This window comes from Alosa alosa, chromosome 3 (genome assembly GCF_017589495.1).
Source record: "Alosa alosa isolate M-15738 ecotype Scorff River chromosome 3, AALO_Geno_1.1, whole genome shotgun sequence".
In the NCBI taxonomy this organism is placed as follows: domain Eukaryota; kingdom Metazoa; phylum Chordata; class Actinopteri; order Clupeiformes; family Clupeidae; genus Alosa; species Alosa alosa.
Window position 1 is genome coordinate 24324738 of NC_063191.1, and position 18170 is coordinate 24342907.

The 18170-nt window shown below is 40.5% G+C and overlaps 2 protein-coding genes and 1 long non-coding RNA gene across 8 annotated transcripts; 1 reads left to right on the top strand and 2 right to left on the bottom strand.

Moving 5' to 3' along the window:
- Window positions 1-570: 570 nt before the first annotated feature.
- On the top strand, window positions 571-17308 carry LOC125292119. 2 transcript variants are annotated; one of them, XR_007193133.1, is made up of 3 exons: window positions 571-780; window positions 12928-12981; window positions 17227-17308. It is a non-coding gene; the product is annotated as an uncharacterized LOC125292119 (long non-coding RNA). The 2 variants fall into 2 exon arrangements; XR_007193134.1 differs by lacking the exon at window positions 571-780 and adding an exon at window positions 11363-11487.
- sona (SON DNA and RNA binding protein a) lies at window positions 1209-11226 on the bottom strand. 3 transcript variants are annotated; one of them, XM_048239280.1, is made up of 8 exons: window positions 11111-11226; window positions 9302-9423; window positions 8277-8469; window positions 8088-8173; window positions 3976-6687; window positions 3439-3872; window positions 3225-3306; window positions 1209-3021 (listed from the first exon to the last, which is right to left on the bottom strand). In XM_048239280.1, the coding sequence occupies exons 2-7, from the start codon at window positions 9327-9329 to the stop codon at window positions 3235-3237; spliced, it is 3525 nt and encodes a 1174-aa protein (XP_048095237.1). In that variant the 5' UTR covers window positions 9330-9423; window positions 11111-11226; the 3' UTR covers window positions 1209-3021; window positions 3225-3234. The 3 variants fall into 3 exon arrangements, with proteins under 3 accessions (XP_048095237.1, XP_048095239.1, XP_048095238.1); XM_048239282.1 differs by lacking the exon at window positions 11111-11226 and adding an exon at window positions 10925-11011; XM_048239281.1 differs by lacking the exon at window positions 11111-11226 and adding an exon at window positions 10801-10878.
- LOC125292118 lies at window positions 13920-18125 on the bottom strand. Of its 3 annotated transcripts, XM_048239285.1 has the most exons (9): window positions 18011-18125; window positions 17340-17384; window positions 17235-17249; window positions 16901-17076; window positions 16540-16687; window positions 16060-16326; window positions 15617-15925; window positions 15227-15384; window positions 13920-15095 (listed from the first exon to the last, which is right to left on the bottom strand). In XM_048239285.1, coding segments are annotated over exons 1-8 (1089 nt in total). In that variant the 5' UTR covers window positions 18012-18125; the 3' UTR covers window positions 13920-15095; window positions 15227-15256. The 3 variants fall into 3 exon arrangements, with proteins under 3 accessions (XP_048095242.1, XP_048095241.1, XP_048095243.1); XM_048239284.1 differs by having other exon boundaries at window positions 13920-15384; XM_048239286.1 differs by having other exon boundaries at window positions 13920-15384; window positions 17908-18068.
- Between the last annotated feature and the right edge of the window lie 45 nt (window positions 18126-18170).

An 18170-nucleotide genomic window follows, 5' to 3' on the forward strand; every position in this document is an offset into this window, starting at 1 on the left:
TGCAGGCGTGCAGTCGTAGGTGGAGAAAGAGTAAAGGAAGGAGCTCAGCACGCAGCCCTGTGGTAGTACACCGGTGTTCAGGGTGACGGTTGAGGAGTTGTTTATTTAACCTAATATAGACTGCCATCTGTTGGTTAGGAAGTCCACAATCCAGTTACAGAGGGAGGTATTGATACCCAGTGCACTGAGTTTGGTGATCAGTTTGGAGGGGATGATGGTGTTGAAAGCTGAACTGAATTCAATGAACAGCATTTTCAGGTGGAACAGGGCGGAGTGAAGTGCTGTTGAGATGGCATCCTCCGTATAATCCTGTTTGAATTGGAAGGGGTCCACTGAGACATCTTGAGCAGGGATGTACAGTAGTGGTAAAATAAGAGGTGGATAAACTATGAATTCTGTGATCACGGTGAGGTGGACTGCGCCATAAAATGGTTCCTAGAGTGTGTAGTGTACATATATTGTGAATGTGGATAATATAGTGTGATTTTTGAATGTTAAAAGTTGCAATTGGTGAATAAACTCTAATAAGAGGTGAACTCTATTTCTGAAATTTCAGAGGTGGGTAAACTGCGTTTACTTGCGTTTAGCGTCCACTACATCCCTGGTCTTGAGGTGAGCTAGGACCAGCCTCTCGAAGCACTTCATGATGGGGATGAGTGCAACTGGGCGGAAGTCAGTGGAGTGTTTTGGCACCGGCAAAGTGGAAGTGGCACGCAGGGACATCTACATGTCCACTTGTATTACAAGTTGTGACAACCAAAAAAATTCAGATCGTGTCAGGTCAGTCAAGAATGCCATATCAATATCTGCACCAGCTCGCTGGGCTGTTCAGAACAACCTGTACTGTACGGAACTATTTCATAACTAGGGGTTTTACCATGTGTAATGAGAAAAAAGTTGTTTTAACATCAAATGGTCTGACCTACCATTTGAAGTGTGGTATGGAAACGAGGTACAAAATGTTCAGATCATCGCATTATCAGACCAGAAATCAGTATGTATTTAGTTAGCCAATGGCTCCATCTAATGGATGAATGTTTAGTGTGCAGATGGTGCGTCTTCAGTACTTCTAAAATCTTTGGTAATACCCCTTGGAAACATAAACCTGATTTGACTACAAAACAAAGCAACACAATCACATCACAAGCTATTTTTTTACTCAACACAATTCTATGTAAAATAAATAAACAAAACGTTGGAGACCAATGTTTTAGTAGCTTCATTTAATAATCAACATGGCATTATGTACAAAGCAAGCACATGAGGGTACTAACTTTCGGGCAAAAACTGAAATCTGTTTTTAAAACAAGAAAAGCTATGGGTTTTCAGAGCAGGATTCTTAATTCTACAATGTAAATATAGATTTACTCACAGTCCCATACTCTCATTAACAGTGTGTTCTCTTTCCTTGTCCCTAGTGACAAGCCACTGGTGTGATTTACTAACTATAAAAATGACTAAGTAAAACTCCCTGCTCTGGTATCAAAACATACCTGGTTGATTAATTTGCTTTAATGGTGTGCATGGCAACTTCTGCTAGCAGTTAATAACTCAGTGTCTGCAGGTGTATAGGGGAAACAGCTGGCTTTTTCTTCTCTATTCTGTACAAATATCATAGACCAAACTGTAATAAAGTAACCTCAGAAGACGGTGTAGGGTGCAGATAAACAGTGAGTGAAAATGGTAACTACATTCTGAAGATTTCACTCATTCTTGGGGACTGCACTCATTTACAAAAGGGGAAAAAAACTAAATAATAATTGTCCCTTTAAAATGGACACTGTTCGTGAGCCTTGGCTAATTGTTCTTTTTCTACACAGCAAGACGGCAAAATACAAAACGCACAGAAATGAACATCAACACAGCACAAATTACGGTCCAGGGGTCAATTCATCTATGTATCTTTCTTCTTAGTTTCTGCCCTCTGGCCATATTTACAACATGGCAGTCTGATTGTCATTTCTCTCCAAAAATGTTAAACCAGCTCTCTCATACTTGGATGATACTACCTTGGCGTATAGTTCAGTCATGTCAATCACCTGAAAATTGAACCTGAAACTATACTTTTGCCAACCACAGAAGGGAAAAAAAGCAGAATCTGAATTTATAAGGTCCCACTGCACGTCCAGGATAAAATCAAGTGAAATATCCTCAATCACTTCAAGTAACCACTAGTGAAACATTATAATTAAACTGCCTGCATTAAAAGGATTCAAACAATGTTCCTAGCAGAGCAAGCACAGTTCCCCAATAACACAATAGCAAGTTTTGCAACCAAGCAAATTCAATTAAATACTGGGTTTCTGAAAATTAGAAAAGAAAAACAAGGCTTGCTCTTCTGCCTCCATTCTACATGTATTTAAACCAGTACAACCAAACATTACAGAGCATTACAGTAGAGGTGGATTAATGAGCTACAGGCCATATAATCTAGGACCACATTTTACTATCCATCCATGGAAAGTGAACACAAAAAATTAAAAAAGGTTAAAAGCTTACAGGTTTACAACATTTGTATAATTTATCCCAAGTCTTAGACAATTTTGCACTACAATCAAATGGGCAGTTAACATATGAGTAAAATGTCATGGAGGAATATTTGTTAAGTTCCTTCAAGTAGACACTTGTAATTATACAAAATTGTAGTTCCTGAAAGAGCAACTTCTCGCATCACAACGTCCACCATGTGTGTCCTGACAAAGCATGACTGGACAAAGCATGACTGGACATTTTCAAACTGACTGGACACTTTCACTTTTCCTATTCCTATTAAGATGTACTCTTGCGTTTATAATCCTGTCAATTCAGTCAATATTCTCCAGAAGCGTAATGAAAACCTGCCATTTAAGATCTGTTGATGACTGCTGGCCCCCAAAACTGTGGTCAGTCAGGTTCCACTTTCTGAAGATCTATTGAAATGATTCCATCTGAGTATTGTCTACAAAGGCAATCACCAAATCCAGCAAGTCTACATCAAGGACAGAAAAGTGGTCAGGAGGTATGACCAGAAGTTGACTGGGACTGGAGGGGAAAAGGAAAACACATTATGGCAGGCACCTGCAGCAACGGTGTATAACCAATACAGTCCAATACACATAATACAGTCCAATATTCATAATAGCTATAGGTTTGGAATAGTTACTGTGAATAGAATAAAACTTATACTAATCAAAACATTGATTAGTATAACTACACATTAATATGTTCCATCAACTAGAATTTACCTGGTTCTCATCACTCATCGTCAGACATGTGGGGTTTGGCTATGGCCATCTCCTCCTTGCATGCTGCTATTTGCTTGCATTTCTAAAATGACATAAAAACACTTAACTTCACACTCAAACGGCAACAAAAGACTTCACATTCAAATGCAATGGAAGTATTTGTGCTAAAGGGAAAGAGAACTGGGATTATTTTGTTAAACAAAAATATACAAACCTCTGTGAGTTCCTTGATGCTGAAGCTATTGGCCTGTTGAGTCACCTTTCTCTTCACCTCTTCAATATTAGCAAGGTTTGGTGTGGGCACAGGAGGTGGCTTGTTGGTAATAGTGGGAAGTGGTGGCATTGGGGACATAGCAGCTAACGCACCCATGTTGGAAAGAGCTGCTGTCATTGTAGCTGCAGTCATACTTGCCATGGCAGCATTCATGGGCATGTTGGGCATCCCTGGCATACCTGGCATTCCTATGGGCAGATTCATTGGCAAACTCATGGGCAGTGGCAATGGTAATGACAGAGGCTGAGGAGCTGGCGTTGGAAGAGGCAATTGGAGAATGGCTTTAGGTTTCAAACTCTCCGGGATAGGCACTCCAGCCTTAGCACACATAGCAGCAGCATTAGCTTTTGCTATCTCCAGTAACTGGTCTTTGTCTGTCGAATGAACAAATGCAAATTCATTAATAATCCGCAAATGCCATAAACAAAATTTAAATAAACAAATACATATATTTATAGTGAATGAATGCGATCATACCAAGATCAGTGAGGCGTGGTGGCGTTTTGCTGGTGCTCCGGCGAGTTCGAGAGGTGGATCTCCTTTTACGAAGAATAAGGATTGGAGAGTGGCTTGGTTCACGTTTCCATCGATCTCGTCGATCAAAGGATCGACTACGGAATGCTGGCCTCCGGTGACGAGAACCGGAACGAGATCTCCTTGAGCGCGATCGGCGGTTCCGTGTTGTGGATCGGGAACGAGACCTGCGCTTCCTGCCAGGAGAACGAGACTTGGAGCGCTTGCTGTCATCTCTGGATTTTGAGCTCTTCCTTCTAGCTGGTGATCTTGTCTTTGAACGTCTTTTCCTTCCTTGAGATCGGGATTTTGATCGTCTTCTTTTTGGTGATCTTGACTTGGAACGCTTTACACGAGTACGGGACTTGGACCTTGATTTTCTCCTTCTTGCAGTTGATCTTGAACGTGACCTTCTCCTTCTTGCAGGTGACTTTGTTTTAGATCTTTTTCTTCTTCCACGAGATGGAGACCTAGACTTGCGTTTCCTTCCTGGGGACCTAGACCTTGACCTTTTTCGTCTTGGTGGAGATTTAGACTTCAAACGTCTTCTTCGGCTGGATGATCTAGATTTGGAGCGTTTTTTCCGAACAGGGGATTTTGATTTTGAGATTCTTCTTCTGGAGGAAGACCTAGATTCCGAATGCTTTTTCCTTGCAGGTGATGGGGATGTTGACAACTGTCTCAATTTTAGCAAGCTTGTTCTTATTTTACTAGATGACTTTCTTCCTGTTTCTTCATGTTTAGCACTACCTGGTGAAGATGCTCTTGAATGGTCTGATCCATCACGGTCAAGGGAATCCTCCCTTCTGTTTGATTCAGACACATGATGGCCCTGGGAAACTGCCAGAGATGATGTCTTTTCAGATGAAGATAAATGTGAGGTAGATTGTTTGTCTCCATCACGTGGTGCAGTAGTTGAGTTTTTAGAGTCATCTCTTTCAACCTCAGATGATGCCATATCTTGCTCATCTGATGAGCCTGAGACACTTTTTTCAGCTAATGGAACTTTTTTCAATGGTCCTGCAGGTGCAGGTGATGCTGCAATGTCCTCATCAGAGCTACTGCCTGTACTCCCATGTGAGGGAGATTCATCACCTTTCTTTATTTTAAGTTTCAGCTTTTGAGTTTCTTTTGACTTTTCATCTTTAGAAAGGGAGCGTGATTTAGAACGCTGTTCAGCCGGAGAAAGACTCCGTTCTGTAGACCTCCTGCCATCTGAGACAGATCTAGATAATGATTTATCTCTGATGGGAGAATTTGATCTTGAGCGCTCTCTTCTTTTGGTTGTTTTAAGCCGCCTGCTGCTCGTCACAGGTGATCTGGACCTTGAATGTTCATGCCGTGACATGGATCTGGATTTTGATCGTTTGGTGCGTTTGGCTGACTTAGAGCGAGCCCTTTGTGGGGACCTAGATTTTGATCTTCTTCGTCTTGCTGGGGACCTGGAGCGAGATTTACTTAGCCGTCTTGGTGTTCTGGATCTTGACCTGTTTTTACGGATGGACCGTGACCTAGATCTCCTGACTCTCCTTGCATGAGACCTAGACCGTCGCAGAACAACAAGAGATCTTGATCGAGTTCGCCTGTTTCTCCTGACAGACCGAGAACGTGACCTCCTAGACCGGGTTACTGGCGACCTCCTTCGTGTGCGTGACGGGGATCTTGAGAGTCTGCCTCTCCTTGCAGAGCGTGACCTCGTTCTGGACCTACGAGTCCTTCTGCGTGACAAAGACTGCCTGGATCTTGAGCGACGCATGCGCACAATGGACTTAGATCTTGATCGTCTGCCATGCCGTGGTGACCGGGTTCTAGACTTTCTGTTTCTGTTGCGCGATCTGGAGACAGAGCGGCGGGTTCTTTTAGGAGAAAGGGACCTAGACCTTCGTCCCGACCTCCTGACTGATCTGGACCTCGACCTACGTTTTACTGATGGTGACCTTGAGGGTTTCCTCTTAGGACTACCCCTTCTCCTGGGTCCTGATGTAGACCTAGCCCTAGAAGAAGAACGTTCCTTTCGAGAAGCTGACTTATCAAGGGAACGACGAGGGCTTGGTGAGCAACTTGGGCTTGATTTTACTCTTTTGGTGTCAGAGACAGATCTTGACCGGGATCGTGAGGGAGGGGGACTCTCCACTCTACATTGGCCAACCTTTTCCCTCTGATCTCCATTTGTTTCCTTTGAACATTCTGTAGAAAGGCTTGCATCGTCCTTCTGGAGATTCTCTTGTTTGGGAATTATATCTGGCAAGTCCTGTACTTTGCTAAAGTTCCCATTTTCTCCACGGCATTGCACAGTCTTCATAGTGGTTTCACAGTGGTCATCACCTTTTGCCAAATTCTCAAGCAACTCCTCAGCATTGCATTGGGTGTCTTTAGTTTTTTCAACAGAAGGCTCTGACTTAATAGTTCTGGTATCAACGGATTCTTCAAGGTGAGGCTTAATCCGGCCTTTCGATGCCTCCAAAGAATCCAGGGCAGTCTTTTGGTCCAAATCTGTGTTGTCAGAAGCCAATAACTGCTTACATTCTGATTCCGGCTCGGACCCTGAAGCAGCACTGCTTTCTGATTTGTTTTCTCCTTTTTTTTCGGCATCTTTTTTCGTACCCCTCCTCTTTCTTCTCCCGGTGTGTCGTTTGGTTTTTTTTGCCTTCACAATGCCATCGTCCCCTTGCAAGTCTGTGAAAATAGGAATACATCAGTACACAATTACATGTTTTACAACCTGTTTTAAAAAGCCACATTTTGGAATTTAATAATAGGAGAAATCCTAAGATATGAATGTTATTCATGGTGCACAACAATAGCACTCCTTTCAAATAGGGCTGCAACAACTAATATACACTACCGTTCAAAAGATTGGGTTCACATAGAAATGTTTGTTTTCAAAGGAAAAACTACATTTTTGGCTATTAAAACAACTCCAACTCAGACATGAATTTGCACCAAAATGATGAGGATAACTTTAATGGCTGTTTCCACTGCAACGTGTTTGTCACTGACTTGACTATGTTGGTGTATTTTGCCTAAATTACAGATCTTACTCCGTAAATAAACTTGCACCATTTTTCAATGAAAATCCACAAGCTGCTGCCTACTATTTTTTCCCCACCTCCACCAGTTGCCCGGTCACACCCATTCCTTATGAGAGGCTGGAGTTGTAAAGTCCCCCACCCATCTCACAAATCCTGACAGAAAATGTATTTCTTGTATTTTCAAATGGAACATGCATCGGCACACTACTCACAACTATCGATACATTTTGCAGCATGTGTGATACTTGGCTTTTAAGAAGGTGACGGTTGTGTCATTGGTTTCAGACTTAAGGATGAATTGGTACTCGATTTTTCTTTAATGACTTGGACTTGACTCAGACTCCAACACTCAAGGTTTAGTGTCTCAACACTACAACACTGCGTCTGGGTGTTGCCAGACAACCTTTGTAGCTAAAGAACTATATTACTTAGAGGAAGAATAATGATTTGTTATTGATATTTTTTTACCATGGTTATTTTATGAACCCTTGCCAGGTTAAGCTAACTATTTCATGACAAATAGTGCAATGGTTAAAAAAAATGCTACACCCACAGCTAAAACAATCAAAGCCAATACAGGGTTCCCACTTTAACTCAAATGTGAAAACTCCATGACTTTTCCCTGACAAAAAACATGAATTTCCATAACTTTACTATATAATGAATGGTACAATATACCGACAAATAATTTCAGAGCAGCCGCGTAGCGTTCAAAAATCTTACTTTTTTAGAGCGGGAGATGAATAAACAAAGTTGGCCTAAGCAAGCAAGCAGTAAAGCTAATAACCAGATATACACCAATTTTCCATGGAAATTTTGGTATTAATATATTTTGGCAAGGAAGTTTTAAATTGCTACAACAAAATTCCCTGATATGCCATGACTTTGCACCAAAAATGATACAATTCCCTGACTTTCCATGTCTGGAATAGACTTTCCAAAATTCCATGATATTCCAGAAATGCCATGACCCCGTGGGAAGCCTGTCAATAGTAGTAAATAACATTATGGGAACATTTAAGGTTTTAACTGGTATACACTTGCCTGGTATGGGGATTCCTGAGGTTTCATCTTTTATTTTAATTTGCTCTCCTCCCTTTGATGTCAAATGACCTTCAGTCTTCTTTGCTCTGTATGAAAGTAAATGAAAACAGGAATTGATGATACATTTCTGATAAAACAACAACAACAATAATAATAAAGGGGGATATCTTCTAAATCAGGTCACCTCACCTGGCTCTTGTCTGCATTCCACAGTCAGATTCCTCAGATTCAGAACTGCTCTCTTTCTCACACTTGCGCTTCTTCCTCTTCTTCTTACTTTTGTGCTTTTTTTGCTTTTTTGTTTTCTTCCGAGGAGTTTCACTCCCTTCCTTGGTCACAGACACCTCTACAGCGGCACTATTATCAGAGGCTTCTTCTTCATCTGGGAGAGACAAATGCATTGTCATCATCTCTTATAATAAATATTCAATTAAAGGAGAATTCCGGCAATTTTTCATTTGTTGGTAAGAAGGAAAAAAAAACAGAAAATGATCTGTTCTACCTAGCTCAAGTTGCTGCAGCCAACAGCTAGAGTGCTACACTCTGGGGGCATGAACATGAAGGAGGCTCATGAACATGAGAAAATAACCAGAATTCTCCTTTAAGTCATTAGCACATGAAAGCAAGACCATAGCCTGGTTAACACCACACAGCTTCTCAAATCTCAATTAAGATTGAGAGTGGGTCTGGAAAGACTTCATACAGGTTTTAATTGCAGTTGGTAACACAATTCCAAAGAAAACACATCCATATCTGTTTTACCCTGTTGCTATCAGCATAGCCATTGGTTGTGTTTAATGTACTGCTCTATCTGTCATCATATAAAGCCCACCCCACACTGGATAAGTGATTGCTATTGATGCCTGGGTTTTTGGAACATTGGAAATGGGTGTCAATGACCTCCTTGCCAGACTGACCAGCACAGCAGAGCAAATTCAAATTTGCTAACAGCTTCGTCTGGTTTTCTCACAGGCTAGCAAGAGCACTGCACAGACAGAAGAATAAATAGGCTACTGGTTTTAATTGATATTTGTGATGTAGTGTAGCCATTGACCTTAATTTGAAATGTGTGTTGCATAATGGCAAAAAAACAGTAGTTACATCATACATAAAATCTGTGTAGATGCATAATATGATAGCAGCAACCTACAGACTCCAAATATCTGAGTGACATTTTCTTTATGGAATTTCACAAACACTGTTCTGGAACGTACCTAGTGCAGTATTCACAGCACATTCCATTGCTTCAGTTGACACAGGGTCCTTTTCAATCTCTGACCACAGAACTGGCTGGACCCTCTCCACCACAGAAGGGGAGGTTACAGTTCACTGGATTCTGCAGAAGATGCAGTGCACATGTTACACAGAAACTGGGACCATATGCACAGCACAACCATTTTTGATCAACATCAGTTATTAAGTCACTGGTCTGCACTGATTGCATTGTCGTCAATCTACTTTGTTCCCAATAAAATCCATGTTCAATCGAAGTGTAGCCATATCTCTCGGTCAAACCATACATAAACTCCACAGATAATAAATTAGCCTTACTGACAATCATTTTGCCAGGTGGACTGCAGTAACTTTACAGCATAAAATGCAGGAACTCAATACCTGAATGTTACGCACAATCTCAAATGTGTGCTCCTTGCCCGAGTATAGAGTGACATGTATACAGGCAACACAACCCCTGATGTATAAAAACAACATCCATAGCATCTAGGCTATGTATGCTCAAGTAACACTCAAAACAGAGGTTCCTTGGTGATTGAAAGAAACGGTTGATCACAGAAGAGAATCATCCGGCCATTCAAGAAAGTAGTCGAGCGGGAAAAGGGTAACGTTAGCTCCTTGAATACAGCAGTGTGGCTAAGGAGACGAGTTGTACTGCATTCTTATTAAAAGTACATCTTTAAAATCCTAAACAATGCACATATGAAACGCAAGGTGGGACGGCTGTGAAAGTCAAAAACTGCACTGTGTTTCAACATTTTGTTACCTACATGCGTTTGGTGAAACGCCACACCAACATGCTAGCGAACTAACGTTGGTCCATTTAACGTTAGCGATATTAGCCTTAGGTTGGCAACGTTAGACAAACTGAAAACCTGACAAATTATTCCGACTGCTGCACATTTTGCAGAGCTACTTCACCAAAGCATTTAACGGGCTAACGGTTCATTACCTTTAGCATTACACAATTTAAAGTTGCATTGATGGTAATTTTGACAAAATGTGAACGTTTCTGGTCATTGTGACGAAGAGCATGTAAACAGCTGGCTCCAGGAACTAGCTATAGCTACCTCAAGTTACTAACAAACACTGCAACTGACCGCTGATTCGGAACACAAAAGTAACCAAAAAAATTAGTTAGAAACTACCAATGTCCGCGAATATAAAAAAGGATTACAGTTATACCATCATCGGACCTTCAGCCAACAAATGTTGAATGTTTGAAATTCGCGCGGCTAGTTTACACAATTGTTGAGTAGCAGCTAAGTAACATTAGCGTTGTCGAGCGAGGAAGTCTCTAGCTAACATTATTCAGGCCTACTAGCTGCTAGCGAGGGCAGGTTAGCACATGAGCTAACCAAAGCTTTGAACGTACACATTAACCTTAACATTACGATCTCACTTTAGATAGAAAATAACATATCACGATACTACATGATGTTGCTCACAGCTTACTGATTTGACAGTGTTATGAATTTACCAGTTAACGATTCTCAAAGGACCAATCCAGTGGCCAATTCAGTCGAGATGGCCTAATCAATGCTAACAAAGAAGCTATTGCTAATCTTGTTGCACATTCCCATACGGACGCATCATATACACACCGGCCTCCTCGCACCAACGTTAGTTCTAGTGTCGACTGGCGAACATTAACATTAGCTATCCTAGCATCACAAGCCGATCAAGGTTTGCCTAGCATTAGCAACGAACCTTTCGCGACATATATTACTAATGCTAAAATATTACTCTGGTGAATATCTAAATGCATATACAAAGCTTATGTTTCTCACCTAGATCTCGGACTTATTTAATTTGATTGATTACGAAATTCTGGAAACTTGCTGAAAATTGGTCGCCATGACAGTCAGGTCGAACAGTAGTCCACCAGTATCCCAGCATCCCGCGAGTGAAGAAAGTTTCCCAGAAGTCTGTCTTGAAACCATGGAGACGTACAGTAGCTTCTACTGTAGGCCAGGAGTCCACCCCACCCCCTCTACATATCAACAAATAGTATAGGCCTAAACAAGTCTGCTGTGGTCCAGATTGCAGAGGTCACTTGAGCCTGTAAATTGTTAACTTTTCAAAAATGATGATGATTCCTTTATGGCAGGAAGTTGATGGCAAGTGGAAAGATATGGATAACAACAGAACATTAAAGGAACCGTATGTAAGAAATGTATTTAAATTAATCATAAAATGGCCCTGAAATGTCACTAGACATTAAGAAATCATGTTCATTTCAAATACTTATATCACTAAAAACAACAGTAGTCCGGCCAGGATATTGTCATTTAAAAAGTGAAGTTGAAGCCCTCAACTGATGTTGATGTTGTCATTGTGTTTTGGCCTGATGCGCCACCCTCCACCTGTCTACTAATCACGAAGTCGGTATGTGTTTCGGCATCCAGGTTGCCAACTCTGCTAGTCAGGGGGGAGGGGGAGGGGATACACCGCTCTACAGCATACCTGTCAACATTTAGCTTTCCAAAAACGGGAGATTTTTTTCGGGGTCAGTGTTTATACCGGATCTGTGTTTGCATATTTAATACATTTCATACACGTGTTTCAACACTGCAAACCGGAGTTGTCATAGGGCAAGTAGTGGGTCGCTAGGCTGCACGGGCCAGGAATCCGGGCAGGGGGATATATAGAGTGGGCAGCAGACCAGCAGCAACATAGGCTAGGCTTACAGTAGATGCTGAGACACAGCAGGCATAGCCAAAATCCTACCAGTAGGTCAACAGGGCTAAAAAATAAAAAAAAAATGGTACTAAAGTCTACTAACTGTTACAAAAGCATCTACTAGAACAAACATAAACAGCTTATTAACACAGCAGACCAGCAGCAACATAGTCTAAAGTCCAGTCTAGAACATAGCTGAGACTCAGCAGGTATAACACATGTGGTGTCAAGTGCAGGTGTAAAAAAAACAACAACAAAAATAATGAAAATAGTTCACGTTATAGGCTAACCATCAGTGTGCGGATGTGGAACTAACTTATTTCACGATAAATAGGCCAAATTGTTGTTGGCTGTTAACAATTGGATAATGGGGGAAGAAACTTTAGTGCAATAGCATAGAGTGTCCTGTAGAGAGTAATGTTGGGCCATAAATGCTCCTGGATTAGACTAAATCCTTTTCTCATACTAAACCAGTTGGGTGTTAAACAGTTTCAGTAGCAATGAGAAACCTCAATCAGTTAGTCTGTATGTGATCCCACCTACATGGGGATTCCTGCGGCTAGGCCTACAATGCTGTATTGTAGGACGCTGACCCTGGCCATGCGGACAGTCAAACTGGTGAAAAATAGAGGGACGTACACTTGTACAAGTAGAGGTATTTGGGCAGGCCTATGTGTCCAATTGATTTTGTTGATTGTATGATGTGTTTAGTTAGGAAAGAACCAGATAGTCCTAGCAACATGTACACAGTGCACACACACCCACATGTGCTTCCATATAAAGACTTACTTATTTAGGCCAACAATGACCTACATATGCAAATATGACTGTGCAGTGCAGGGGGAAAGAGACAGACAAGCCATCATTCATCCCCTCACCTCAACAGGCCATGTAAACTGAACTTGACCTCTGATCTTTCCCTCAGCCAACCAATGGAACAGCGCCTGACAAGGAGAATGAACAGACTCTGTTCTTTCAGGTAATCTATGCAAGCACACAATATGGATTACTCTCAAATGACCACACCAGAGACATCTCAGTTGCCAATATCACCTGGCTCTGTGACTGTTAACAAGTGGGACCCTTGCCTTGACTATGAACATCTTAATAGTTAGCTAGTCATTGTATTAAAATTACAGACTCAGCATAGCTTTCATCTCAGTGATTTTCCCTCCAATATTTTGAAATTGCTGTAATGGTTCTGCATAACCCAAGTAGTCAACAATATATAAAAAAGAAAAAAACATCTGGATGATAATCATTTGTACAGTATGAAACATGCTACAATGTTTTTATAACTTTATGGTCATGACTAGCCTACTCTTCTGTAATTTCATTAGTAACTTTTAGTACTCTTATTTTAGCAGCTATTCAGTAATGTTTCAATATTAATCTGATTTATTTTGAAGCATTGATTTTATTAAAATAAATAAATGAAAAAGAATCCAACCTGTCGTTTTCAAAAGTGTTGATATTTGAAGAGAAAAGGAAGCAAAGGGATTTACAGAGCTACTCAGCAGGTACCCATTCTCCCAAATGGCTTACAGAGGATATTCGTTTGTGTTGCGGAGTATGTCAGGTCAGCAGTCTCCTTTTGGCTTGCCCTCCATGCCCCTGCCCTCTCCTTTATGGTGTTAACCGATGGCCTGACAAACGGCAAAATGACCTCACTGTCACTAGAGATTACAGATCCTGGCCATTAGATGCGTTTCCCTGTTCTCATGACACCAAGCTACTGCCCAAGTGCGTGAGACTCATTTTGTTGTCTATGAAGGTAGCAACTAAAGGCTAACTTGAACATGACTGGAATGAACTCTTGGCTGCTAGATGATGGCAGGCCCTTCCAAGTTATTAGGTAGGGAAATTGTGGAGGCTATAGAAATGAAAAAAAAAAGACTTCCACTGCAGTTCAGTATGTACAATTGGAGTATAAATATTTAATGTTTCCAGTGATAAATGATACAGTATAAAACTAGACATTTCAAAGTGCTTTACCACTACACACAATCTTCATTATGATGTTGATAAATGCACACATATAAAAACTTTCTGACTCCAGAAACTATTTTTATGAACATTTTACATTCTGCATAAAATCGGATTTTTATTATACCCTTCCTCAGTATATTTGCCCATTCAAAAAATGTACATGGAGAATGGCTCAATTTTTATGGATTCTGATTGGCCATCAGCTTTTCAAAATCGCTCTGAAAGTGATCCCCAGCGATATCGTTCTTCATGTCGTTACCGTTCTTGGTGTGAACGGCCCTTTAGCCTATGGCACAGACTATTTGGACTGCTTCAGTTGTACAAAATCGTGAAATAATAATTACAATATTTGTGCGTTTTTGATGGTACCCATCCCTTGGAAAAACTTGGAATTATTTCAAAGCTCTTGTATCAGGATAATGTAATCCCACTTAAGTGTAACCAGTATGATTTTCTCCTTTCAGTGAGTATATTATTACCCCATGTAGATAAAAATGTAAACAGTTACATATTACAAAAAGTCTTTGGCTGAAAGAAACTCTTTTCAAAACTTTTTTTGGTAAAGGAAGTTTGTACAGCTGAAACTTCAAGTCAAACATTTATGATAATAGAGGTCAGAACGTAAAATGAACAGGTAATGTGGCAAAAAGTGCTGTTACATGGAATGCATGAATAAATATTTGAGGGCCTGCAATATGACTTTGACACAGCCCAAGTTTAGAGTGAGACAACATTTGCTAACATAATGTCGAGATGTGATTATCTATTAGGCTTCAGTACAGTGAAGGAGATGGTGCCAAAATCAACTTACTGAAATGGCAATCTGTTTACAGAGAAATGCCAAGCAGATCAAACTATTCCTTGAAATGGTGATCACCGATAGCATTTTCTTCCTATACCAAGACTACTCAACAGTGATTACAAAGAAGCAGTCCAGAAGGGAGAGCTATTAGCATTTCTGGTTGCTGCATGGCTGTGACTGGAACTCTTAGTCTCTTGAGAGTTCTCTACAATGCTGCACTTTCAACTGTTCTTTATTACAGTCTGTGGTATCTGCTAGCCTCTTTTCTCCAAGAAGGGCCTGTATGAATAAAGCTGTCAGTTGGAAGCTGCAGAATAATTTTTAATGTAATACAGAGTCTGGCCTGTGAACTCAGATTGAGTTGACTGACAGATAAATCTGACCTTAATTTCAACAGCACACACACAGTCACCCAAACAATGACACTCATGCTCCTCTGCTGTTCTTCATTAGCCACAAAAGTTTAAGCTGCCATTGGCCCAGTAACGCCTTTGCAACATGTACGACCCTTACTCTTCCAATAATAACCCAGTAACATGAACACAATTCCAACCACGGGTAAGACAGCAACTTTCCAGGCCTCAGAGGGCACTGCAAGGAAATAGGAAGAGAAAATGTCAACATAACATAATTTAATATTATTTTAAGATTTAATGAAGGAACATTTATTGATTTTTATTAGTGTATTAGTTTTAAGTGTTGACAGTACATGACGTACCACCAAAATATGCAATTTCATATTAATTTGCTGCTACATTAAATCCAAATGACTCATAATTTAAGGCAAAGACAACTAAATTATGTGGGAAAAAATAGAACTCACACAAGATCTCCACCTCAACAGTGGTAGCCAAGTTTCCTTGGGGGTCGTGTACATGGTAAGATCCAACATCAGCAATCTGGAATTTCTCTAAGACGATCTGATAGTTGGACATCTTCAGCCTCCCCTCATAGCTCTGCTTCTCCTCTAAAACCAGCACCCCGTCCCGTATCAGGACCCTCGGCCTGACGTAGTTGTTTATATTACACTTAGCAATTTCAGGATGGAAGAGGAGGGTCACTTTGGAGAGACTGAAGGGCAGGTCAATGACCAAATCTTCATTCATTTTCAAATAATCATAAGTTTTGGTCTCTGGGGAATGGTCAGAGAGGAAAAGAGAGTTAGGAAATATATAAGGAAAATGACTTCAAAGACAGGAAGGAAGAGACCTTAATAAAGTGAATGCACTGTCCCTTCAAACTTCTGTCTTTCAAATCTTGACTTACCAGTGACAATGAGGACTGTAGTGGACACGGCTTTGCCCTTGACATCTCGGAGGGTGAAATTCCCCTGGTCGGACTGGGTGATGTTCTTCGCCAGCCAGTGTCCAGCTACGACTCGACCTCTGCCCCGCTCACTGACTGTAGGGTCACTTCGGTTCCACAAAAGTGCTGGCTCCAAGTACGAGCCCCTTCGGGTGAACTCCAAAATGTCTCCATCGAGAAGAATGGAGAAATTACTTCCATAATCCAAACGTTCTAGATGGGCGCACTCTGAAAATATCAATCGGTAATGTAAAATATTAAGAAGATATACGCAGCAGTCATACAAATCCATGCATTTGTGAGACTTTTCATATTATGCATGGACATGTGCAAAGTTTGCTTTTGTATTGCATCTTTTGTATGTTTTAGTGACCACGTGTTGAAAGCAAATTCAAAACAATGACATCTCAAAGACAACAGACAGCTCAGAAGACAGCTCACCTGTCACTGTGAGGGAGAATGTCTCATTATCCATATCGATATCATTTAATATCACGGAGAATATTCCCTGATCCTCTGCGTTTAGCTGGGGCACCTCAAAATAGAGCCCTGACTTGTTGGACACAAGATTGTATCTGTTGTCCTTTAACTACAAAACAGAAATGCATTCACGTGATAAACTGCATGGATTATTGAACTGCATGTATTAGTATTATGCATATAGTATTATGCATATATATTACAATATTGCAGTAGTAGTAATATTAATAATAATAATAATAATAACAATAAACAGTTATGGTTTGTACCTTATAAATGCACATCCAAGCATTGACAGGCCGAAACGCAAACACATACTTACTTGTCCATTCTCCAACACTAGTCTCTGAGGACCAGCTGGGATGCTGGGAGTAAAATAGACTGAGGCTTTTGCAGGGTCAGGGATATCAGATGGGGAAGCCTCGATGAGTAGGATGCTGAAGTTCTTGTTGTAACATCCACTAACATGCTCTGGTTCCTCTGGTTCCTCTGGCTTATCTGAAAACAACTCACAATCTCATCATCATTGTCCTTTAACAACTCATATCTGTGTGTGATTGAAATACTGAGATATAATGTGGAAATTAACTACATGTTCACATAACACCTGGTAGCTAATTGTTTCCCCATCTCTTTCATTCTGCTTAGTCACACACCTGCCAAAGAAGTATCTAGAAGAACAGAAGGTATGAATTCAGTAACACAGTTTTATAGCATAATATCATTAGATAGAAATAGGTTTCATATTACATAAAACTCACCGACGAAAAGGAGGACAAACAACAGCAACCAGGGCATCATGGCCACTACAGTATAAAGAAAACAAGTAAATTCCCCATGTAATACAAATTGTGTCAGAAAGTCGGATGAGCCTTCTATTCACTCATAAAGGAGTTGTTTGTTTAAATGTTAAATTCTCCTGAATAGTGTGTTTTCCCTTTGAGTTTTTTTTGTTTTTAATTATTATTCCAGCCAATCCATGAACATCCTATTTTTCAGTCTGGGAAATCTCAGTGTTGATAATTCTAAACTTCTGAAATCTTTGTCTTTAGTTCTTTGTCTCTTTTACATTGTCAATTTGCTTTCAAAGATTAGAGAATGGTGAAAAACCAAAGCGTAGTGAATGAAAACAGACAGAACATTGCTAATGTAGTTTACAAAATATATTTAAATGTACAGCCCAATTAAACATATTATAAATTGTTGTTCATGGGGTCTATTCTTCAAATTATAGCCACCAAAATGCTTTTACATACTGTGTACCAGACTACAGACAAACGTCACCCAGAAAGCAGCATGTCAACAAGTCAACTAGAAAATGTCACTTACACGTAGTGCTTAACCTTAAAAGCCCATTTATCCCATGAAAGTCTGTGAGCAGAAGATACTTAATTAACTATTTAGTTCTCCAAGTGAAATAGTAAATTCATACTTGTCAGTCATTGCCCGATATTAGAGAAGAGAAACCAGTGCGCTCCTATGCAACAGAGTTTACAGTCCACAGTGGCTGATTACTCCTGGGAGGCGGAGCTAGGATTTATCCACCTTGGCTTCTTAAACCTAGAGACTTGAAAAGCCTGTAGGTAAGTATG

Bases quoted from the DNA above. Each gene is read 5' to 3' on its own strand.
- sona (XM_048239280.1), bottom strand. From the start codon at position 9,329: ATGGAATGTGCTGTGAATACTGCACTAG. The intron at 3,873-3,975 runs GTATGATCGCAT...TTCATTCGACAG, and splicing joins ACCACGCCTCACTGATCTTG to ACAAAGACCAGTTACTGGAG. The intron at 3,307-3,438 runs GTTTGTATATTT...ATGTCATTTTAG, and splicing joins GCATCAAGGAACTCACAGAG to AAATGCAAGCAAATAGCAGC.
- LOC125292118 (XM_048239285.1), bottom strand. The intron at 16,327-16,539 runs GTGAGCTGTCTT...TGATATTTTCAG, and splicing joins ATTCTCCCTCACAGTGACAG to AGTGCGCCCATCTAGAACGT. The intron at 15,385-15,616 runs GTGAGTTCTATT...ATTTCCTTGCAG, and splicing joins TGTTGAGGTGGAGATCTTGT to TGCCCTCTGAGGCCTGGAAA.